Here is a 24,511-nt window from a genome sequence, read left to right on the forward strand (position 1 = left end):
ATTAGGGCGCATTGAAAAAAAAAAACTGCAGTGCCCTAGTCTGATTGGTTCCTTCACTGGGAGAGAACCACCCCCAAACTCTCAAAGATGACATTCCATCCACCCAACCCCTTCAGCCCCCAGCACAGTCCTTGGACGGACAAGGTACAAATTGAAGCCTGCTTTGGAAAAATTCCCTTTTCTCAGTTCTCTGTTCTGGTTTAAACTGATCATTTCTTAAAAGCAAATCTCTTTCTGCTGTTGCTTGTTTAGGAAATTAAACACTGATTTTTTTTTTTTCTTTACTCCAAAGAGTATATAATGATGGAGAAAATGGTTTTCATGTGAGATGGTACCATCTGATTACATGTTCTCTGCTTAAGGGCGCAAGAGAGTGGGTTGCGGGATTTTGACAATGAGGGGCGCTTGCATAGCCTGCTGTGTGTCAGGCTGGTGTTTACACATGTGCTATCTCATGTCATCCTCACGGCAACAGTAGATGGTAGAGGGATCAGAGTGGACTCGAATGGGTCAGTGGCCTTTTATTAGCTGAGGAACATGGCGTGGAGGCTTTATTTCATTGGGTGACATGCTGGGTCAGACAGAGGGTCCTCACCCTCTGAGCTGCACAGGGTGACTGAAGCCCAGACCGGGGCGGTGTGTTTCTGGATTATATTAGGGACGTATTCAGCAGGCGGCTCACGATGAAGCGATGGCTTTCGTCTTACCCTTATTCCAGATGTACTTCACTTCATTAATGCTGAGTCGCCACCAACTTTTTTTTTCTTATTTTCTCAGTCTTTGCAACCCTGGAAAAACATCTTCTACTTGGATGAAGTGGTCTGGCCCTAAATATATTTTAGGGTAACACTCTGCATTACTTAACTGCTAGGACAGTTGTGCTTTTCTTGGGCCCATGGTTGGCAAACTGCGGCTCGCGAGCCACATGCTGCTCTTTGGCCCCTTGAGTGTGGCTCTTCCTAAGCCTTAGGAGTACCCTAATTAAGTTAATAACAATGTACCTACCTATATAGTTTAAGTTTAAAAAATTTGGCTCTCAAAAGAAATTTCAGCCGAAACCGGTTTGGCTCAGTGGATAGAGCGTCGGCCTGCGGACTGAGAGGTCCCAGGTTCGATTCCGGTCAAGGGCATGTACCTGGGTTGCGGGCATATCCCCAGTGGGAGATGTGCAGGAGGCAGCTGATCGATGATTCTCTCTCATCGATGTTTCTAACTCTCTATCTCTCTCCTTTCCTCTCTGTAAAAAATCAATAAAATATATTTAAAAAAAAAAAAAGAAATTTCAATCCTTGTACTGTTGATATTTGGCTCTGTTGACTAATGAGTTTGCCGACCACTGTCTTGGGCTATTCCAGACTTTTCTGCCTCTTGAAAGGAGCTCTCACCTCCACAGTTCAGAACAATCTAATAAGCAACATGCAAGCAGATTTTAGGAAAACCAGAAATAACGAGAATGCTCAAGGAATAGCTTGGTATCCTCAGGGTTCTCCTCAGAAACATTTGGGCACCTTTGATTTTTTGTTTTCTTTCTTTATTTTTATTTATTTATTTTTCAGAGAGAAAGGAAGGGAGAGGGAGAGAGAGGAACATCGATGCCAGAGTGAAGCATTGATGGGCTGCACACCCCCTACTGGGGATTGAGCCCAAAATCAGGGCATGTGCCCTGACCAGGAATCGAACCGGCAACCTTTCGATGCATGCAATGACACCCAACCAACTGAGCCACACCAGCTAGGGTTATTTTAATTTTTAATTATACAATAACTATTTGAATCCCTTCTCTTTTAAAAAAATTTAGAATATTCTAGATAATGCTGGTTTACTTTGATCATCACCTCCAATTCCTGTTCCTTCCTCTCTGTCTGCCAGGAGTAATTGCTGTTCTGACTCTAGGTATAACCTTTCTGATATTTATAAATATGTAAGTGCCCATGGAAAATATGTAAGAACATTTTATGTGTTTCTAATATATGGTAATAATATTCAGTGTATAACTTTTAGAAGATTACTGCTCTTTCACACAATCATATTTTTTGTGTGTATCCATGTCAATACATGGAAGTCAGATTCATTTCTTTCCATTGAATTTGGTTTTCTATTGTTGAATATACTACTACTAGAGGCCTAGTGCATGAATTCGTGCACCGGTGGGATCCCTCAGCCTGGCCTGCGCCCTCTTACAATCTGAGACCCCATGGAGGATGTCTGCATTGAGCGTCTGCCCCCTGGTGGTCAGTGCCCATCATAGTGACCGGTCAAACAGTCGTTCGGTCATTTGGTCACTTAGACTTTTATATATAGAGAGATTTCATTTCTCTAATCTCCTTTGGCTGGACAAGCAATTCTTTGCTATTTATAAACAATTCTGTAATGAACATCTTTTCACGTGTTCCTTGCTCACATGTATGGGTTTTTTTTTTTTTTTTTTTTTTTTTTTTTTTTTTTTATTGCTTAAAGTATTACAAAGGGTATTACATATGTGTCCATTTTATCCCCCCGCCCTAGACAGTCCCCTAGCCTCCCCTATCCCCCAATGTCTTATGTCCACTGGTTATGCTTCTATGCATGCATACAAGTCCTTTAGTTGATCTCTTACCCCCCTACCTCCTGCCCCGCAACCCTCCCCGGCCTTCCTGCTGCAGTTTGACAATCTGTTTGAGGCAGCTCTGCCTCTGTATCTATTATTGTTCAAAAGTTTATAATGGTTTCTATTATCCATGAATGAGTGAGATCATGTGGTATTTTTCCTTCATTGACTGGCTTATTTCACTTAGCATAATGCTCTCCAGTTCCATCCATGACGTTGCAAATGGTAAGAGTTCCTTCCTTTTTAGAGCAGCATAGTATTCCATCGTGTAGATGTACCACAGTTTTCTAATCCATTCATCAACTGATGGGCACTTAGGCTGTTTCCAGATCTTAGCTATGGTGAATTGTGCTGCTATGAACATAGGGGTGCATATATCCTTTCTGATTGGTGTTTCTGGTTTCTTGGGATATATTCCTAGAAGTGGGATCACAGGGTCAAATGGGAGTTCCATTTTCAGTTTTTTAAGGAAACTCCATACTGTCTTCCATAGTGGCTGCACCAGTCTGCATTCCCACCAGCAGTGCACAAGTGTTCCTTTTTCTCCACATCCTCTCCAGCACTTGTCGTTTGTTGATTTGTTGATGATAGCCAGTCTGACAGGTGTGAGATGGTACCTCATTGTTGTTTTGATTTGCATCTCTCGGATGATTAGTGACTTTGAGCATGTTTTCATGGGTTTTTTTCTAGGATAGATAATGAAAAGTGCAATTACTAAGAATGTGGTTTTTTTTTTTAATTTAGTTTTTTAATCCAAGAAATATATGCATATAGTTTAAAACTCAGATAGTCCTCCAAAGGGAAATATAATAAAAACAGCAGTCCCCAGTGCCACCCCCCTTTCTTTCTGCCTAGAGGTGACAACTTTCAACGCTTGCTGATTCTTTTGGTATTTACCTCCAAATTTCTAAGTAACCTACTTGTGTTACTACTTCTTGGTTTTTCTTTTTGTCTATTTAAGGCATGATCTCTGGCTTCCCAAACTAGAAGACAAGAATTCAGCTCTTCTTTCTCATCCTTGCCCCCATCACACCCATGGCAGCCTTCTCTTCACCTCCTCCCAATATCAATAAATCATCACTTTATCAACATAGAGTATTTGCCTTCTTGTAACTACACAAATATGTTTCACAGATAAGCCATTTTGTACACAATAATTACTTTTCCTGTTTATTGTGCTGGCCTGGGAGTTGACATTTTCTAAGTCAATCCTTTCAGCGGATGAGTGTGGATGGCAGCGTCTCCTCGCTTCCTGTCAGTGCATCGAGGGCTGGCCATTGGTGGTTAGGTGTTCAGACGGCCTGGCCTAGAAGGAATGTGCAAGTTTGCAGAGGTGAAATGGTTTGGGTATGAGTAATGTGTGAAAACACCCCAAAAACCTTTTCCCAGGTCACACAATGCTTCCCTCCTTGGCCCTGAAAAGTTTGTTTTCCTCATTTTCTCTTCATTTTTCACTGAGTACTCTACCCCGCGACGTCCAGCCAGGACTCGGAGTGCTAAGCTTTGGCGGTTGGGACCCTGATGAGGTGTTTCCCCTAATGGCTGCGTGCCTGGGCTTCATGCTGCACAGTGGTGTGTGTGAAGCTGAGATCACCAGCTACACTTTCTTTCCCTTTTTTTTAAGGGTCAAAAAGGGTGGATGTTGTTAATTTTTATTTTTATAATAGGAGTAATACAGCCTTTCAGTAAAAAAAAATTCAAACAGAAAGAGAGGTATACAGAGTGACAGTACAAGGTCCCCTTTGCACCCTATCCCCGGCCCCTCCAAGACTTCCTCAAAAGCAGTGCTGCTCTAGAACCAGATTTCCTGGGTTCAGATCCTATCCCTTCCTAGCCATGTGACCTCGAGGCAGTTACCTAACCTGTGTGAGCCTCAGTTTTCTCGTCTGTAAAATGGGAAAATAATAGTGCTTTGTGTGAATTAAATGTTAATATTTATAAAGTGGCACAGGGAAAACATGTAATAGATATTAACCAGGAATATGCCTAAATGTGTATATCCTTTCAGATCAGTGGTTCTTAACTTTGGCTGCACATTGAAATCACACAGGGGAGCTTTAAACATTCCCAATGCCCAGACCTCACCCTCAGTGATTCTGACTTTACAGGTGTGGGGTACAGAGCCTCAGATTTTTCAGTGCTCCTCACATCATTGCAGTGTGCAGCCAGGTTTGAGAAACCTGATGCTGCATATTTTCCACATGTATCAGTTTGGATCCGTGAGGTTATGCTACAGTAACAAACATCCCCCACATCTCATCGACCTCTCATTTATGATACATGTCCACTGTGATCTGTTGCAGCCCCAACACATATCATCTTTATTCTAGAACCCAGCCTGTCAGGGTAGCTTTTGTCTGGAGCACTTAGTCTTGTGAAGTGGGAACAGAGAAAGCAGAGCAAACCATGCACTGCCTCTTAAAGCTTCTGACCAGAAGTGAGCATTACTTCTGCTCAGGTATCATTGGCCAAAGCAAGTCACGTGATCACACCTGAGTTCAGTAGGGATGGTCTACATCCGGCCAGCAGACTGGGAATAGCCAGATGGTAAATATGTTAGGCTCTGCGGGACATAGAGCAACTACTGTTGCAGTGACTCTCCTCTGCCTTCAAGGCACAAAAGTAGCCATAGACAAACACTGTCAAAAACTGCAGAAAACAGCCTGGCTGGTGTGGCTCAGTTGGTTGAGCATTGTCCCATGCACCAAAAGGTTGCCTGATTCGATGCCCAGTCAGGGCACATGCCCAGGTTGCAGGCTCAATCCCCAGGGGAAGATGTGCAGGAGGTGGCCAATCAATGTCGCACTCTTGCACCGATGTTTCTCTCTCTCTCTCCCTTCCTCTCTCTCTCAAAAAAAAAAAAAAAAGTTTCAATGCAGAAATCATTCTTAGCTCAAGAGCCATACAAAAGCAGGCCGCAGGTGAGATTTAGTTTGCCAACCCCTGGTAGACATCACCTCCTACAGGGAGACTCTTCAGGAAGGGATCCCGAATAGGGGTGAAGGGTAGTGCAATCTACACGCCATGTATGTAGACAAGAGGCGGGGAGTGATGTGTTGTGTGTTGTCCAGCGGGCTCCCCACAGATACTGTGACGTAACCGGCTTCTGTCCCTTCATAGCATATTTCTTCATGACAGTTTCATGTCAGCAGCACCAGCATGACTTCATTGTTCTGATGGCTGCCTCGTTGGCCCTGGTATGGAGGCACCATAGTGGGTCCTGTTTGCGTGTTTGTTTTTTAAATGATCTCCATTGTTAGGTGCCAGTGACATTTAAAACACCAGGAGGAATAAGGCAGCCTCCACAGAGAGATTGTTGTAGAGAGAGAGCCAGCATCCCCGCTCGCCAGTAGATAATACATGGTTTATACTGCCTTCCCGAAATCTCTCGGCCTCCCTGAAGACACATGTCCCAGGGCCCGCTCTATTAGAGCCACTCTGGGCCTTGCAACACTGAACACGGTTGCAAATCCAGGGGCATCTGGGGGAGGTTGGAATACCAAGAGGGTAAACACAAGTGATGAAAAACGAGAAGGGAAATCGCAGAAGCTGTGTAACGTTAGCACCCTGACCCCACGCGGAGACACGACCTAGGCTGGGCGCGGGCCCTGCAGCTGAGGAAAGGCCTTTCGGAGGTGGGACAGGAGGGAGAGGGAGGCTGTCATGACAAGGCTCACTCACACGTGACCCTCCCTCCTCCTTCTGGCAGGACACCACGACGTCCGTGCGCATCGGCCTGATGATGGAAGAAATGATCTTCAACCTTGCGGACACGCACCTGTTCTTCAATGACCTGGAGGTTTGGGATTGCTTGTTTCATTTCATATTCGCCATATGTAACCCCCACATCTGGTTTGGGGGAAGAGATGCTGCCTTTTCTTCCCTCCCCCCCGCCCCCCGCCTTTTTCCTTTGGAGGCTAGAAACGTGTGCTAGCAACCCCCAAAAAGGCACAAAACTATGGCCAGCGACAGCTTATTGAAAACACACTTGACCAGATTATCTCCCAGCGTCCCTGAGCAGTTAATGGGCCTTTCTCTCTGCTCGAGCGGCGACGTCCCCTGGCAGCCTTACTAATCCAATAAAGGCTGCAGCGTGTCTTCCTCCTGGAATTTGCTATTTAATAAGTTGATTAAGGCAAATTAGTACAGATCCTCCTGGGTCAGTAATAATTAGCAGTGGGCCAGGATGGAAGGTTTTACAAACAATTTACATTCCCCTGAAAACATGTTTTACAAAGAGAGGGAGCAAGCAGAGGGACTTAAAGTATCTGCTTCTGTGCCCCTAAGCAACCTTCAAAGGAGATAGGACACAGGGGGAGAGGCGCTTCAGAAATCAATTGAATTCATTTGCTTATATCCAGCCTGTGTCAAAACGGTTTGGACACAATTTCACATGGAAAACGTATTTTCAGTGGAGCTACTACAGCAAAGGAATAGAAAGCTAGGGTAAGGCATTGTACCCCAAAAATCCAGCTCAAGCTAACTATTGAAGTGAAGTTCAGAGTTAATCCCCGAGCTTCCTGGCGGCCAAAGCAAAGAGGGAAATATCATGCATTGCTTACCTCCCCCAAAGAAAGGGCAGGCAGCTTTCTCCAAGGTGAAAAGGGTTATTTTGGCTGATAAGAGGAGTAAGGTAGGGATCTTCTGGCTTTATCAACTATATTCTCATTGTTGGTTTACCAGATTGAAAAATAAGGGCAACCTAAAATAAAACTGTTTGTGAAAGAACAATTTTACTGATCCTAGTAGGAATACCCCCCCCCCCACCTCCCTCCCCCCAGAATGTGGGAAATCACTGGGGCCTAAACTGTGAAGCAGAAATATAAAGGCTCTGAGTTCCAGACCCATCGACCAGCCAGGTCACTTACTGTTGTTCACCATCAGGAAAGGACTCTGGTTACCTTCCCGGGCTGCAGCCCCCAGGTCCCAGGGGGCAAGTCCTCACTGAAAGCGTCCGTCTGCGCTCTGTGCAGTCTAGGCAGGCCACTTGGGCCTCGGCCCTCCTGTCTGTGACAAGGAATTGCTCTCTGCCCACCATGTGTTTCAAAGAGAGGACTGAGGTGGAAACTTGATGAAGCAAGAGAATGCCAGTAGCATCCAGGCCCAGGCCCTAGCCAAAGACAGTGTGCAGGCTTCTCTTGAAATGGCCCCTCGTGTCTTGGGGGGTAAAAGAGAGAGGGGGGAGGAACGGAAGAGGAGGGAGAGGGAGGGAGAGAAACGAAGAGTAAAGCTGAAAACAAAACAAGCACGGCAGGTGAACTCAGCAAGTGCTGTGGAGCCCAGCATAGTCAGGGCCTCGCCGGCTGCAGGCGGCGAAGGAAACCCAGCTCACTTGACCCAGAACATGGAGGCTCCTGGTCCTCGTAGTGGGAACGAAGGTTTGGCTGTGCCCCGTCTCCTCCTGAGAATGTCAGTTTCCTGAGAGCGGACCGCGTCTGTCTGGTTCACCCAGAATGTCCCTGGCCCCGGCAGTGAACACCCAAACACATCCATAAGCAGGAGGATTTGTGGCAGTGAAAAGGGTGTGAAAAAAATAAGACAAGGAGATGTGATAGTGAGCGGTGGGTGCGAGGGGGTAGGGTGGTGGCCAGCACTCTCGGGGGCCAGGAATGCCTCTGGAGGAGGTGCCACTTAAGCCGGCAGGACTGGCAGGGTGGAGATCAAGGGAGGTGGGAGCAACAGGTGCAGAGCCCTGAGGTGAGCACGCGTGTGGAATAATCTGGGGTCAGGGAGGCCACCTGAGAGCAGCGAGTGAGGGAGTGCGGGATCGGTGGGATAGATGAGCCAGGAGCCCTAGGCGCAGGCCCGACATGGTCACAGACATCCGTTTATCTGCAAGTACTCTGGACAGCCATGGGGCTGGGGGTGCCCATGACCTGGTTTATGTTTTTAAAAGACCATTCTGGCTACTACATGGAGAATGAGCAATAGGAGGGGAAAGGTGGAGGCAGGAAGACCAGAAGGAGATATTGCTGTTGTCCAAGCAAAAGAGGAAAAATGGGTTGGCTCAAGGTGGGAAGAAGAGGTGGCCTCTGGGATGGAGGTAAAGCCCAGAGGGCTTGCTGATGGGCTAGGTGTGGGGATGAGGAGAGAGAGGAGTCAGAGGGACTCCTGGGCTTGGTCCGACCTGGGCGATGGTGCCGTTTCTGAGATGGGCCACACAGGGAAGACGGGGGCGTGCAGTGGGGAAGTCCATCCTTCTGTCAAGGATGGGGTTTGAGATACCAAATGGACAGGTAGATATACGAGTCTGAAGCTCCCATGAAGTAAAAACGCCAGACACACAGTAGGCATTTGTCAGTCTTGGTTGACCCTGAGGCTCGGAGCAGGTATTTTGCGGGATTGGGGTGTGTTTGGAGCCATGCCTCAGCATCTTGCCCTCCTTCTGCACCTCCCCGCCCGAAGGCAAGGTGGCACCTCCTGGAGAAGGACCTTAATTACCAGCTGGAGCTGCTTGGGGAAGCCAGTTTGTTTTTATTCTCTAAATTTTTCAAAAATGTCCCCAGTGCCAGAAGCCCCCAGGGCATCTCGGCAGGATTGAAGCCATGTTACACGATGGAGAAGTTAAGACTCACATAAGTGAAAACATACCGCTTGCTGGTGCAGGGAGTCCTGCAGAAATCTAAAGGCAGCCTCCTGTGGCTCCCAGGGAGGCCACTGGGGTTGCCTTGGGCCTGTGGGAGCCCAGTGGAGGCCAGACTCCTGCAGGATGGTGGGTTTAGGGAACAAAGTCAGACCGTTTCTACTCTGAGCCTACTGTCTGGCCGCAAATAGGAGGTCAGCAGCCATTTCGGGAGAATCACCCTCTGTCAGCCCTGCCCTAAGTGCTGTGGATTCAGAGGCAAACAAACACGGCAAGATCCCCACCCTCAAGGCACTGACCTTCCAGCCGGGGAAGCGGACCATAAGCAACTGCATATATAATGTCAGAGGGAGGGCTCCAAAGGGAGGCCAGCTGGGTCAGGGAGGTGATGACTACAAGGGCTGTTATTTTTCTTGGCTTATCCACATAAGGCTTCTTTGACATCCAAGCAGAGATGGGAAGGAGGTGAGAATGTGGATGAAGAGTGTGTCAGGCCACAAGAATAGCAGTGCAAAGGCCCTGGGGTAGGTTACACGAACATGTTAGTTGGAGCAGAAGGAACAGGAAGGATTGTGGTGATCAACGGGGGTTAGAGGCAGATCCCGTGGGGTCTTTGTGCCATCATTGGGCTGTTAGGCTTTGGATAATATTCTAAGGATGACAAAAAGCTATTGGAGGGTTTTGAGCAGGGCAGCCTTATGATCTGATTTACGGTTTAGAGGCTCCCTCTGGCTGCTGGGTGGAGAACAGACCAGAGGAGGCAAGGATGGAAACAGGTATCTGCGTTAAATCAGGGGTCCCCAGCCTTCCAGGCACTCAGGAGGAGAGCCGGGGAGGCATATCAAAGACAAGATGGACTGTATTTTCAGTTATGATGGTGATAACAGTAGTCATAGCTGAGATTCACTGAGAAGTTACTATGTGCCGGGCACTCTCTTGAGCAGTTTATATATTAACAGTCCTCACTATTATTATCCCCATTGTATTAATCTGCTCGGACTATCATAACAAAATAACCACAGACTGGATGCATATACAACACAAATTAATTTTCTTACAGTTCTGGGGGCAAAACTCCCAGATTCTGGTGCCTGCAAATCTGGTTTCTGGTGAGGACTCTCTTCCTGGCTTGTAGAAGGTCACCTTCCCGCTGTGTCTCCACCTGGTCTTTCCTCAGTGTCTGTGCAGAGAGGGAGAGAGAGAGAGCTCTAATGTTTCTTAATAAAAGGACACTAATCCTGTGAGATCATGGCCCCCACCCTTATGACCTCATTTGACCGTAATTACTTCCTTAGAGGTCCCATCCCCAAATACAGCCATACTGGGGTGACTACAAAATGCACTCCATAACACCCATTTTACAGGTGAAGAAACTGAGGCACAGAGAGGATAAGTGAGCAGCCCAAAGTCACACAGGTGGCAGTGGCAACATTCAGGCCCGTGTGGCCTGGCCCCATAGTCCTTGCACGTACCTACTTGCTATGCTGTGGATTTTCCCAGGGAAAATGATTGCCATCTGGTCAGAGAAAGAAGATTCCCACAGGAAATCTAGACTTACACAGTGCTTAGGGGGTGGGATCAAAGGAAGAGCAGGGATGGATGGAGTAGCCAGGAAGCCTGGAGGAGGACAAGCAAGCACTGACAGCAAGGGGAGGAGAAATTCCCAGCGTAAGCGTAGAAGGCGGGTGAAAGATGGGAAACTCCTCCTGAGTCAGCAGATCTTCGCATTGTATATGCAAAACAAAAGTCCCACAAATAACCACCACCAAAACCACACTGAACGGAGAAAGCCCCTCACTCCCACCCTGAAGGTGAGCAAAGATCTGAAGGCATTTCTAGAAAGGGGGGCGTGGCCTGCCATTGGAGCTGAGTGGAGGGTACAGAGGGGATAACAAACACGACCACAGCTGACATGTACTGAGAGCTCACCTGCACGCGTTCATTTAACCTTTACAAACAGCCACCAGAGGTAAATACTGCTATATGTCCCCATTTCAGAGGTGGGAAAACTGAGGCACCAAGAGGCTGACTTGCCCAGCACTGACATGTATTGAGCTCTTACCCCGTGCCAGGCATCACACATGCATTTTCTCACTGATCCTCACAACAACCCTGCCATGGAGATTTTTTAAATCTCTGTTTTAAAGGTGAGGAAACTGAGGCCCAAAGAGGTCGTTTTCCCAGGGTCACCTAGCTCGTGTGCAGATTTGGTCCCAGGCCGAGCTGACTGCTAAGCTGAGGCATTTGTTCTCCTTGGGAGGTAGTTTTCAGATGCACTGCGGAGCAGAGAATGAGCGCGGGTCAGCAGAGTGAGTGGAAGGAAAGAGTCCTTCGTAAGAAACAAGATTAACCGAAAGGGTTCAGCAGGAGGCACCTCTGGTCCAATTCCGGGGTGGCCAGGCAGGCAGCAGGCTGGAGGGGGAGGTTTCCACATGCGCCGAGCGCTGGGAAGGACTCTGGAGGGACGCGGAGTGGCTGGGGTCTGGGCGGCGTGATTTACCGTTCTGCAGGAGCTATCAGGGAGGGTAATATTTCACCGTGTCAGCGCTGAGCTGCGCTCCAAGGCGTCCTGCCCAACTGGCCATTAATGCAGTGCGGCCCTCGGCCTCTTTAATGCTCTTAAGATAAGTTAAACATTTAGACAACACAAGAAAGATGGCCCGGTTCCCCTCCAGGGAGCAGGCCCCTCTCGGGCTAGCCGAGCAGCAGCATTAAGCAATCGCACTTAAAAATATACTTGCCTCGAAGGAGGGATGGCCAGAGAGCCCATCTGGGCCCTGACAAGGGTCATTTTTCTCGAGCAAATTTGTCAACAATTTCCTTTCTGCAGTTGTGTCTCCAGGCAGCCAAGGACAAAAAGTAATGGGATCGGACCACAGGAGGGCAGGCTGGGGAAACCCTGGCTGTCACCAGCTTAATCAGAAAAGGGTTTGTTTGATAAATATTAGTCACTGAACTTACTGTTCAGAAATGAGCAACAATGAGCACACTGCATATCCAAACCTGCGGATGCAGATAAAGGATGGTCCAGACAGACACGTCCAGCCTTAAATTACATTTATTAGAAAAACAGAAAACGAATAAGAACTGGTCATTGAAAAAGACTGTGACGGTCGTGAAGCCTTTGGCAAGCATGAACAGGAAATAAAAGAGAGAAGAAAAGGAAGGGATGGGTGATCAACAACATTCAGAATGAAAGGCTGGACATCACTACAGATTCAGGGGAGATTCTTATTTTAAAATTATGAGAATACCATGTACAATATTATAACCAATGAGTTTGAAAACCTAGATGAAGGGGACACTTTTCAGGAAGATATAAATTACCAAAATTAACTCAAGAGGGAATTTAAAAATAAATTAAACCAGTGATCATGAGGGATTTGAAATAGTAGTTAAGGATGTAATCCAAAAAAAGGCACCAGCTAGTTTTAAACACGCGTCCACCCGACACTGGAGGAAAGGATAAATCTCGTCTTGCACAAACTACAGAGCAAAGAAAAAAATTGAATCCTCTCCCACGCATTTTATGAGACCACCGTCGCCCTGAGCCTAAATCTTTAGGACTGTGAGCACATGACGAATGCACAGTCCCTGCAACCCCTCAGGCAGCTCCTCTGGTGCCCTGTGACTCTGAACATGATTCCACTTGGAGCCTGTCTGTGCTTCCGTCTCAGACCTCTGGTGAAAAGTGGTCTGGACCCTAACTGGGACCAGCTAGTAGGCCTGCCACGTGCCTCCTAACACACCTGAAGTGGGTACATTCACCCTGTTTCATAATTTTACATGTTTATTTATTTATTTTAGAGGGCGGGGGGGCGGGGAGAGAGAAACATCGATTTGTTGTTGCACCTATTTATGCATCCATTGGTTGATTCTTGTAGGTGCCCTGACTAGGGATAGAACCTGCAACCTTGGCATATCAGGACGATGCTCTAACCAACTGAGCTACACTCCCAGGGCCCCATGTTTCATAGTTTTTTTAAAAAGCAAAACTGGAGACCTTGCTCTGTGGCTAGAGAGGGCTCAGAAGCCAGGACATTCCTGTAGCAACAAGCACACCCACCGCCCAGATCTTGGTTTCTAATACCATTTTCTAGTAAAAAGAACCAGGGATCCTTAAAAAAAAGGCTAATTGTAAGGCTGGGGCAGGGAAGACACCCCATAAACATGGCGTGGGGAAATAAACTTCTCTTCCATACAGAAAAACTCCAGATAATTTATTTAGATCCTCCACCCTTAACGGTGGAGTCACTTTGCATAGTAACTCCCTCCAAAGAGTGTAATGTGGAACGGTGCGGGGATAACTTCACAGTGGGGAGACCTGCCCAACACTCCTGAGCCAGGTGAGCAAGGTCAACACCAACAGCGAGAAGTCGTGTGTGTAGCATGTACCCTGATATGCTGTGATGAGAATGGCATTTCACCTCCGTGATCTTCCTTCCCGAAACTCATAACCCCAGCCCAACCACGAGAAAAACGTCAGACAAGTCCCAGTTGAGAGACAGTCTACAAAATTCCTGACTACTAGATTGTCATCAAAACCAAGGAAAAAAGTCTGAGAAACTATCGCATCTCAGAGGAACTTAAAGAGACAAGATGACAAGATGTAATGGGGTTCCCTGGCTGGGATCCTAGAAGAGGAAAAAGGACATTAGTGGGAAAACAACGGGTAAAGAACTGGCATTAGTTAATAATGATATAGTGATAGGTATTTATTAGTTGTGACTATGACTATCCGATATTAACAATGAGGGTAACTGGGCTTGGATATCTGGGACCTCTCTATAGTATATTCACAACTTTTCTGTAAATCTAAAACTATTTAACATTAAGAGTTTGCTTAAAACAACAACTGAAGATTCAAAGGTATTAAGCAAGTGGCCCGAGATGACACACATAGAAAACGCAGGGCAGGGATTGGAGCCCAGGGAGGGGCATTTGAAGGCTAAGGGCACCACACGTCTAGGTCATGGGGACCTGAGCGTGTCTGCCCCCCGCCCTAGTCTGCCTGGCTCCCTGAGGTGCAGGAGTGCAGAGCATGCACGGAGAGTGAGCTGCTTTGCTTCTAAATGGCCGTGTTGGCAGGATGGCCATCCGTGAGCCTCTCTCAGTGGTGACCTCGATTTAATTTGACCAGGACGGTACCAGGCACAGAGTTTGGGCCTATGGAATGCAAAAAAAGTGATAACAGCAATAATTTTTCCAAGCGCATACGTGGCATTTTCCGTGGGAGAGGCACTTCCCAAAGTGCTTTACCTGTATGGCTCGTTGAACCCTTACGACACCCTCTGCGGTAGGTCCTATTCCAAGGCGGTTACGTTCTCCAGCCGGCTTTTCTCACACTATAGGGTGTCCTGGAAATAATTCCATGTGCTAACGTGAAAACCCACCTCATACTTCTGAACTGCTGGGTGGGGCTCTGCTGAATGGATGGACCATATTTCATTTAGCTGTGATCCACTCGCGGGACTTCGGGTGTTTTCCAGTTTCTCACTGGGGTGATGGGCATCCGTGCACAGGCTCTTGGCGGGTGTCTCTCTGAGTCAGAAAGCGCGAATTCTTTGAGGCCAGGACTGCACGGTGCCTCACCCGTGTCCCCCTGGGTCCCTGCCTCTGTCTTCGCCAGCTGGTTCCGCTCAGACCCCCCAGGATACTCACACTTTGACCCAGGGAAGCCATTAGCAGGGTTGAGAGGCATAGGACCCCCTTCCCCAAGAGCTCGGCACCGTCCTTACATCCTCGCGTTGTCCCCCTCCCCCACTGCAGGTAACTCAATCCAGGTCAGCTGGTGGAGTATGAGGTAGTGTCTCGCTGAGCGTCATGGTATTTTACCAAGTCCGAAATGTGATCGCTACTGTTGTCACACTCTAGCGCCCCCAACAATCCCCTTGCAAATGAGCAAACCAGAGCCTCCCACATACCTTTCCCCTGACATCAGGGAAAGAGCAGGGAACCCTGCCCAGGGGGCCGGAGCCTGTGACCCCCAGAGCAGCTTTTGAGCCTGAGCAAAGGACTGGAGGGCAGAGGGAGGTGTTTTTCCAATTTCAGGCAAAGCAAAGGGCTGGGGGGTAATCCGCTATTCATTTCATTTTCTCTGTGCTCTGGCAAGTCTGCGTTGGCTTTTAAATACAGTTTTCATTACTATGCCAGGAGCACTGGTCCTAAGACCCTTCCATCACTGTCCAATGGCTGTGATCAGAGGTCTCAAACTCGGATGCCCTCAGAGGCCAAGTGACCAGCCGACGTAAAATGAAGAAAACCCAGGAGACACTGGGGGACTGATGTCCCAGCCACCGACTGTCAGGATATGGGAATGCAAGCCCTACGTTGCCGGGGCTTGTCAATTCTCAGAGTAGCTGAAAATCTGAGGCAGAGCCAGAGACACGGAGACTCCCTGGGTTTACACCCTGGTCATGGTTTCCAGAAACAAATGTTAAGTGCACTGTGGCTAAATAAGCTGTGTCTCCCGGCCAGCTTGTAAGCTCTTCCCTAATTGAATTTACCAGCATAGAAGGTAAGTTGTCAGCCTAGTCGTTTTATCCCTCAGTATCCCAATAGAATTTCCTGTGATGGGAATACCTGCACCAACCCCCATGGTAGCCACCAGCTCCATGTGGCTACTGAGCACTTGAAATCGGAATAAGGGGGGAAAAATAAAAGAAAGAAACACTGAATTGAGGAACTGAATTATGAAGTTTATTTCATTTTAGTTAAGTTAAATATAACTATAGATAACCACAGGTGGCTAATTGCTACAATATTCACATGACAGTGAGATTTTTTTAACTTCGGGGTGCACCATAGAACTCAGCTACTTTGGGGAGGGACTACTCAATTATACCTGAGACCACCAAACATGAATGGAAAGAAAGGAAATATGAAATAATGAGCAGAAGAGGTTTTAGCTGTAGGCCAGTTATCTGCTTGCTCCAGAGGGGTCCCTCGCTGTCCCCCAAGTTTTTCCAGCACTCTCCAAAGAGTTTCACAACTGGGACCACCATTTACTGTCCACAGTGTTCTTTGCAATAATAAGAACTCACATTTATGTACCACCTACTGCGCGCCAGGCATCTTACCTTTCCTCCCGTCAACCCTGTGACAAAGGTCCCATCGTTACCTCCATGTACCAGCCCGACCTCTGGTTGCTCGAGGTCACACAGCTGGGTCGTGGTTGGGTCCAGGACCCAAACCCAGGCGGTAAGATTCTGGAGCCTGAGCTCTAACGGCTGGCACAGCAGGCTCACAGGTTTTGCCGCATCAGCATACCCAGATGCGCTCTCTGATGGAGGTGGAGTTGGCAGGATTGGCGTGTATTGCCTGTAGCTTCTGTGGGGTGCGTAGCATCGCTCTTAACTCCTGGTTGCAAAGTGACAGAAACCCAACCCCTCTAGCTTAAACTGAAAAGGTATCAGTTTCCTGTGGCTGCTGTAACAAATTACCGCACACTTAGTGGCTTAAAACAGCACGAATGTATTCTCTTACAGTTCTGGAAGCCAGAGGCCAGCGTGGGTCTCACTGGGCTGCAGGTGTCAGCGGGGTGGTTTCTCCTGGAGCTCTGAGGGGAAGTCTGTCCTTGGCCTCTTCAGCTTCTTCTTGTATTTCTTGGCTTCTGGCCTCTTCCTCCATCTTCAAAGGGCACCACTCCAATCTCCTTATCCTCTCTGTCATCAGATATCCCTCTGCCTCGTATTTACAGGACCTTGTGATTACAGTTGGGGCCACCTGGAGAATCCAGATAATCTCCCCACCTCAAATCCTTAACTTAGTCACATCTGCCAAGTCCCTTTTGCCATCTCAGTTTTCAGGGATTAGAACATGGACATCTTTGGGGGGACCTTTATTCAGCCGACCATGGTCCGGGCGGCCTGGTTTCCGTTATGGCTGGATCCAGGAGACCAAACCATGTGACCCTCCCTCAAGCTCCCAGAGAGCACCTCTTCCAGAAGCCCCGGCCAGAGTCCCAGGGCTCATTCCCATTGGTCCAGCTTAGACCACATGCTCTCCCCTAAGCAATCACTTTGACCAGAGGGATGCCAGGTCCCTTTGATTGGTTGAGCCTGGATTATGTGCCCACCTTCATCATTCCCCTCCCTGTGGTCTTAACCCACATTTGATGAGGTGTTTCCCCAAGGGAACTGAGAGACTAACGGGTGGTCGCAAGCAGCATGTCCTTGGAGTCTATTGAATGGCAAGCCCTTGGAATAGTGCCTGGCATGTAGCAGGTGCTCAATAGGCAGTGATCACAGGTCATGGGACGCCGAGGGGACTTGGGAAGGGGCTACATCCAGAAGCTAGCGCTAGACAAATACACGGTTCACTCAGTAGGTGAAGGGGGGAGAGAATTCCAAGCAGAGGAAACACCTGGAACAAAGCGAAGGTTTCCGCCGTATGTCCTGGTGTACCTGGGGGTGGACGGGGTGGTCCCACTGTGGGCCTGTCCTCCCAGTGTAATATTAAGAGCAGCCCCTTTTACCTGCAAAACTATCTTGGTTTGCATGATAAATTATATCCTTATAACCCATTGTTTATAAGGAAACCAAAGGTAAAAGAGGAATGATACTTTGCCCAAGGTCGTCGACCTTTAGGGGCAAAGCTCAGCCTAGAATTCAGGGCTCTACTCCCAGTCCAGTGCTCATCCTACCGCTCCTTTATGAAACCAGTGCTTAAAGGTGGCGTCTAACTAGCCAGTCACATTTCTCCCTCTTTTCCTCTTCTTGCCAAATTCTCCATAGGATTGTGACCAGATCCACGTCGATGATGTCTCATCCGATGACAATGGCCAAGATTTAAGGTAGGGATGGGTGGAGGGGAGTCCACTATGCCCCTTTGGATTGGTCATCGCACTGGCCTTTCACTAGGAAGTGGAGAGGTGGGGGGGGGAGGGGGGCGGGCTGGTTATCAGAATAAGACACTCCTGCTTCCAGCCAGAACTGGGACCTGTGTTTCTCTGCGCCCAGAAAGCACACCCGCACCCTGCAGCCCCCACCACATCCCCTCGTCACTGAGGCTGAGATTTCCACAAATTCTCTGTGCGCCTACTTATGTTTCTCTCTGTATTTCCTGTTTACTAAAGTAATACATGCATATTAAAAAAATTCAGCTGTGGCCAGTGTGGCTCAGTTGGTTGAGCATTGTCCCATGCACCGAGAGGTCTGGTTCCAGGTCTAGGCACATGCCAGTAGTGGGTGTGCAGTAGGCAGCCTATCAGTGGTTCTCTTTTGTTGACTTCTCTCTCTCTCCCTCTCCCCTCTCTCCCTCTCTCCCTCTCTCCCTCTCCCCCTCTCCCCCTCTCCCCCTCTCTCCCTCTCCCCTCTCTCCCTCTCTCCCTCTCCCTCTCTCCCTCTCTCCCTCTCCCCCTCTCTCCCTCTCCCCCTCTCTCCCTCTCTCCCTCTCTCCCTCTCTCCCTCTTTCCCTCTCTCCCTCTCTCCCTCTCCTCTCCCTCTCCTCTCCCCTCTCTCCCTCTCTCCCTCTCTCCCTCTCCCCCTCTTTCCCTCTCTCCCTCTCCCCCTCTCCCCCTCTTTCCTCTCTCCCTCTCCCCCTCTCCCCTTCTCTCCCTCTCCCCCTCTCTCCCTCTCTCTCCCTCTCCCCCTCTCCCCCCTCTCCCTCTCTCCCTCTCCCCTCTCTCCCTTTCTCCCCTCTCCCCCTCTCTCCCTCTCCCCCTCTCTCCCTCTCTCCCTCTCTCTCTCTCTCTCCCCTTTCCCCCTCCCTCTCTCCTTCACTCCCTCTCCCCCTCTCCCCCTCTCTCCCTCTCGCCCTCTCTCCCTCTCCGCCTCTCCCTTTCCCTTCCTCTCTCCCTCATAAATAAATAAATAAATAAATAAATAAATACCTTTTTTTTTAATTCAACCGCTCCTGACCTTGCCTCCCAGAATCACCACCATTAAGAGTTTGGTATAGTCCTAGCCCAGTGATGGCGAACCTATGACACGCGTGTCAGAGGTGACACGCGAACTCATTTTTTTGGTTGATTTTTCTTTGTTAAATGGCATGTAAATATATAAAATAAATATCAAAAATATAAGTCTTTGTTTTACTATGGTTGCAAATATCAAAAAATTTGTATATGTGACACGGCACCAGAGTTAAGTTAGGGTTTTTCAAAATGCTGACACGCTGAGCTCAAAAGGTTTGCCATCACTGCCCTAGCCAGTTTGGCTCAGTGGATAGAGCTTCGGCCTGCAGACCTAAGAGTCCTGGTTCAATTCCTGGTCAGGGCACATGCCTGGATTGTGGGCTTGATCCCCAGTAAGGGGCATGCAGGAGGCAGCCGATCAATGATTCTCATCATTGATATTTCTATCTCTCTCCCTCTCCCTTTCTCTCTGAAATCAATAAAAAAACACTTTTTTAGAAAAAGAGTTTGGTATATATTCTTCTAAAGTTGTATTGCATTCTTTAGCATACATATATTATCCTATATAATAAATGCCCAGCGACCGAATGGCAGAACGACCAGAACAATGGGTCGACCAGTTGCTATGATGTGCACTGACCACCAGGGCAGTCGCTCAATGCAGGAGCTGCCCCCTGGTGGTCAGTGCACTCCCACAGTGGGAGCGCCGCTCAGCTGACCGGGATGAGCAGCACTCCCATAGGAGGAGCAGCCGCTCAGCAGGCAGGTCCACAGCCACTTGGCTGACTGGGATGAGTGGCACTCCCACAGCTGGCCGATTCCCACAGGCCACACACCCCCACCAGTGCACAAATCCCGTGCACCAGGCCTCTAGTCCTATATAATAAAAGGCTAATCCTATATAATAAAAGGCTAATATGCAAATCAACCGAATGGCAGAATGACCGGTTGCTATGATGTGCACTGACCACCAGAGGGCAGACGCTCAACACCAGAGCTGGCCCATGGTGGTCAGTGCGCTCCCACAGGGGGAGCACCACTCAGCCAGAAGCCAGGAGAGCGCAGCAGCAGTGGCGGGAGCCTCTTCTGCCTCCATGGCAGCACTAAGGATGTCTGACTGCCAGCTTAGGCCCGCTCCTCAGGGTTCCGTTTTTTTTAAGTTTCCCCTGTAGCTAGCTTGGAATTTAGAGCAGTGCTCCTCTGAACCCTGTCTCCTGCTGCGCTGTCTGGTTCCTCACGACCCAAGGGGGTTCTCCCCCCCGCAGCATTAAAGCGAGCGCGCTACTCCGTGGTTTACTCCCAAAGCTTCTAGTGGGGAAGGAACGCCGTGCTCCCTGGAGAGCTGGGGTTCCCACGCTCACGCTGTGGCTGCATGGGTGGGAACCGCCCCGCTGTCCCCCTGGCTCCCAGTGGCCACTCTGGTTAATTCTGTGTGCGGCTCTGACTGCGCCCCAGTCTCCGCACGTGGAACACCTTGGCCCAGCAGCCGCATTCGGGGCAGGGGTTCTACCTGCCAAGCGCCAGCAATCCACTCTGCCTCCGGGAACAAGTAAACAGATTAAAATAGGGAATTTCTGTGGCAGGATACGGAGGTGCTCACAGAAGGGGGGCAGGGGCAGCAGGCTGGCCTGAGAAGGGAGGGGGAGCAGGGCGGATTTGGGGAGCACAGTAGTGGGAACCGGTTTTCTTATGGACGCTTCTGTCGGGATGAACCAAATCCAACCTTTTTTTTTTCATCCAGAAATTCTAAAGGGAGAAAGACGGGCTTTCCCTAGTGTGGCCACTGCATACAGGGGAGGGCTAATCCCCCAAAAAGAAAATAGACATCTTATTTCCCACCAAAGAAAGGGAAACGGGTGATTAGACAAGAGCAAAAGGCGCCCCGATTCTATGGGGAAGCTGGTAACACTGTGGTCCTGCTGCTCCCAGACAGACGTACACGCACACGGCACCTCACACACTCGGGGGAGGGGGGCTGTGGGCCCCTGAGCCCCACCCACGGTTCCAAGGGCCCCCCTCCCACATTAACACTGTCTCTTCTCCCTCTCCTGCCCCTCTCCCTCCCCAGCACGTACAACTTCTCGGCCGATGGCTTCCACAGCTCGGCCCCGGGAGCCAACCTGTGCCTGGGCTCCGGCGTCCACGGCGGCGTGGACTGGATGAGGAAGCTGGCCTTCCGCTACCGGCGGGTCAAGGAGATGTACAACACCTACAAGAACAACGTGGGCGGTGAGTGGGCCAGAAGAGGGCTGTCCACCGTGGTCACGGGCCTGTCGGTGCTCCGGCCACACCCCCACCAAGGGAGACGCACCGAGGATGCCCACTGTCACTCATGTCGCCCGCTCTGTACCAGGCACTGCTCTGAGAGGGTTGCGGACATCCCCTCGCTCAGTGCCATCCTCATTCTGCCCTGGGAGGGGGCGCTAGTGTGTCATCACCAACTCTGTGAGGGGAGGAAGCTGAGGAGTAGAGGAAGCATCTTGCCCAAGGTTACAGAACCCACCCCACGCCTCACTCACAGCCACTGCTTCTCAAAGTGTGGCCCTCGGCAGCGGCAGCGTGGGCATCACCTGGAGGTGCTAGAAATGCAGGTCTCTGGCCCCGCACAGACCTGCGGAGCCAGAAGCTCTGGGGTGGGCCCGGCCATCGGTGTGTGTCACCCCCTCCAGGTGATTCTGACGCTCGTTCCAGTTTGGGGTTTCAGCCCTGCTGCTCAGATTGTGGTCCATGGACCAGCTGCCTGAGCATCACCTGGGTGCTTGTTAGGTGCCAGGACGCCACCGGTTCTCGAACCTGGCTCCTATTGGTACCACCTGAGGGATGTCTGATCTGATTTCCTCGGTCTGCCTAAAATCCCCTGGTGACTCTAATGTGCCGCAGAGGCGAAGGCTGCCGGCTTCGGAGCAGGAGACGGTGCTTTATCGCACTGGACAAGCAGTCGGGGAGGGGCTGGGGGCAGGGAGCTCACAATCCCCAGGCCCTAGATCACCACCCTCTCAGTCAGTGGATCTTAACGAGATGGTATCTCCGGAGGCATTTGGAGCGTCTTGATTGTCCCAATATCTGGAACCAGCTACTGGCCCATAAAGGGAAAAGCTAATGTCTACCATATACACGTGGCCCCGAAGTTCCGAGGGCTCCCTCCTCCACCCAGAGGGTCTCAAACCAGATAAAATCCACGTCCAATCCCAGTGCTGACACTTCTATGTCAATCTCTCTGAGCCTTGGTTTCCAGGTCTATGAAATGGGGCTAAAAAGAATTCTGCTTCCCTGGGTTATGGAGAGGTTTATTGTTACTGCATATATAAGGCATGTCTCCGTGCCTGGTATACAGCAGGCACTCAATAACAAATGGTAGCTTTTATCACTAGTTCCTTCCAGTTTTGCTTGGGAGTTTTTCGGGATCTCCTGTGTCTTCCACTTTCCCAGAGGGACTGTCAGCTCTTCAGGACTTTCTGTCTCGCCTGTGGCTGCAGCCGAATGCAGTCCTGGGAGTAACTAATGTTCGTTGAGCACTTACTCTATGCCAGACTTTGTTTTGAGGGCTTTTCACCTAATAGTTTATTTGCTCTTCACAACATCCCTATAAGTTAAGTGGTTTTATCATCAATGTTGTGTGAGGGTGGAAACTGAGATCAGAGAGGTTAAGTTACCTGCCCAGCATCACACAGCTGGGGCCAGCGGCTCCACCACCTCAGCCACACTCATGGCCTCTCACACCAGTCTATTGACTACAGGAGTGAAGCAGGGAGCTACAGGGTCAGCCCTGCTTGCTCACCCAGCCCTACAAGGAGAAGGGGGGGAGGAAGGGAGCTTGGGTGGAGAGACAGGGATGGAGTCAGCCAGCGGAGGCCATCTGCTCCCCATCCAGGTTAAGCCCCAGGAAATACCCAGGGTTTCTGTCAGGCTGCTGTGCTTTCCCATAAACGGAGGGGAAATTACCCGACGTGTCAACAGGCCAGGAGCTCAGGGCTGGCAGGATGCCAGGGGGCAGCCCCTCCCTCTCTCCCCAGTGCAGTCTCTGCTGCCTCCTCCCCCACCTCCAAGCTGATTCTGCATCACAGAACTAGCCTGCTGCGGCTGCAATGGAGCCTGAGGAATGTAGCCTTCTGGCTTGGCAGCCAGGTACTTAGCTAAAAAATCATCATTCTTATTACTAATGAGATCTTCATAGTGTTATTGTATTAATTATTGAAGAGAGAAATGGCTAGTAGAAGGCAGTTAGCCATGTCTACCACAAATAGCAAACGAAAAGCCCCAAGAACAATAGAACTTGGTGCTTTTCAGGAAAAAAAGAAGCCAGTGTGGCTGCCGTGAGGGGGCATGTGGTCAGGGAAGGGATGAGAGAGGCCAGTGCCCGGATGGCACAGGGCCTTGTAGGCCACGGGGAGGGTCTTCTGCGTGGAGATGATGATGTCTAAATAGGACAGGCACGAGGCTGCACCTTGTCCCAGTGAATGCATTCTTTCTCCAACACAAACTGATTCCTCACCAGCCATGCTAGCCCCGGCTGTAGGGCTAGTACTGTGGCGTAAACAAGACCGACTTGGTTCCTGCCCTCATAGAGCCAGCCATCCAATGGCCGAGGCAGACACCACACAGTAATCACACAGATACACTTTAAGTTACAGTTGTGAGAAGAAGAGGTACAGTGTGTTGGGAGAGCATAAAATAGAAGGAACTGACCAGAATAGGCCTTCCGGAATTAATGACATTTACGATGAGTGTGAAGGATTTAGCAAGGCAAAGGGGCGAGGCCAGATAAGACGGGTGGGCCCAGCCAACGTGGCTCAGTTGGTTGAGCATCATCCAGTGCACTGAAAGCTTGTGGGTTCTATCCCTAGTCTCACCTCTCCCTCCCTCCCTCTTTCTCTAAGCATGTCCTCAGGTGAGGATTAAAAAACGAAAAAGATAAGAAGAGTGGTTCAGCCCTAACTGGTTTGGCTCAGTGGATAGAGCCTTGGCCTGCAGACTGAAGAGTCCCAGGTTCGATTCCAGTCAAGGGCATGTACCTTGGTTGCAGGCACATCCCCAGTAGGGGGTGTGCAGGAGGCAGCTGATAGATGTTTCTCTCTCATCGATGTTTCTAACTCTCTGTCCCTCTCCCTTCCTCTCTGTAAGAAATCAATAAAATATTAAAAAAAAAAAAAGAAGAAGAAGAGTGGTTCAGGGTCAGAAATGAGGTGTGTCAGGGTCCTGAGGCAGGAACATGCTTGGTGTTCCAAGGACAGTGAGGAGGCCACTCGGCTAGCATGGAAGGACATCAGGGCAGTGGGGCAGGGCCATGGGCTGTTGAGTCTGCACACGATCTAAGGACACTAATGGCTGAGAGATGACAGTCAGGTTTAGAAACACTGTATGGGCTCGGGTCAGCTGCCTGTCTCCATTATTTCCTCTCTACTGTGAGCCAGCCACAAAGCCCCACAAAACCTGTTTCTTTAACTGGCTCACAGTTAGCCGCTAACCTAATGTTATATCTCAATGT

The 24,511-nt window shown here is 49.5% G+C and overlaps 1 protein-coding gene across 2 annotated transcripts in view; it reads left to right on the forward strand.

The window, feature by feature from the left end:
- The window catches only part of EYA2 (EYA transcriptional coactivator and phosphatase 2), a 211,001-nt gene that overhangs the window by 175,568 nt on the left and 10,922 nt on the right, over nt 1-24,511 (forward strand). For both annotated transcript variants that reach the window (XM_036323734.1, XM_036323735.1), the window contains 3 exons: nt 6,297-6,386; nt 17,906-17,964; nt 21,095-21,255. In XM_036323734.1, the coding sequence (XP_036179627.1) occupies nt 6,297-6,386; nt 17,906-17,964; nt 21,095-21,255 (310 nt within the window). The remainder of the gene's footprint in view (nt 1-6,296; nt 6,387-17,905; nt 17,965-21,094; nt 21,256-24,511) is intronic.

Source organism: Myotis myotis, unplaced genomic scaffold (assembly GCF_014108235.1).
Source record: "Myotis myotis isolate mMyoMyo1 unplaced genomic scaffold, mMyoMyo1.p scaffold_m19_p_9, whole genome shotgun sequence".
NCBI classification, from domain to species: Eukaryota; Metazoa; Chordata; class Mammalia; order Chiroptera; family Vespertilionidae; genus Myotis; species Myotis myotis.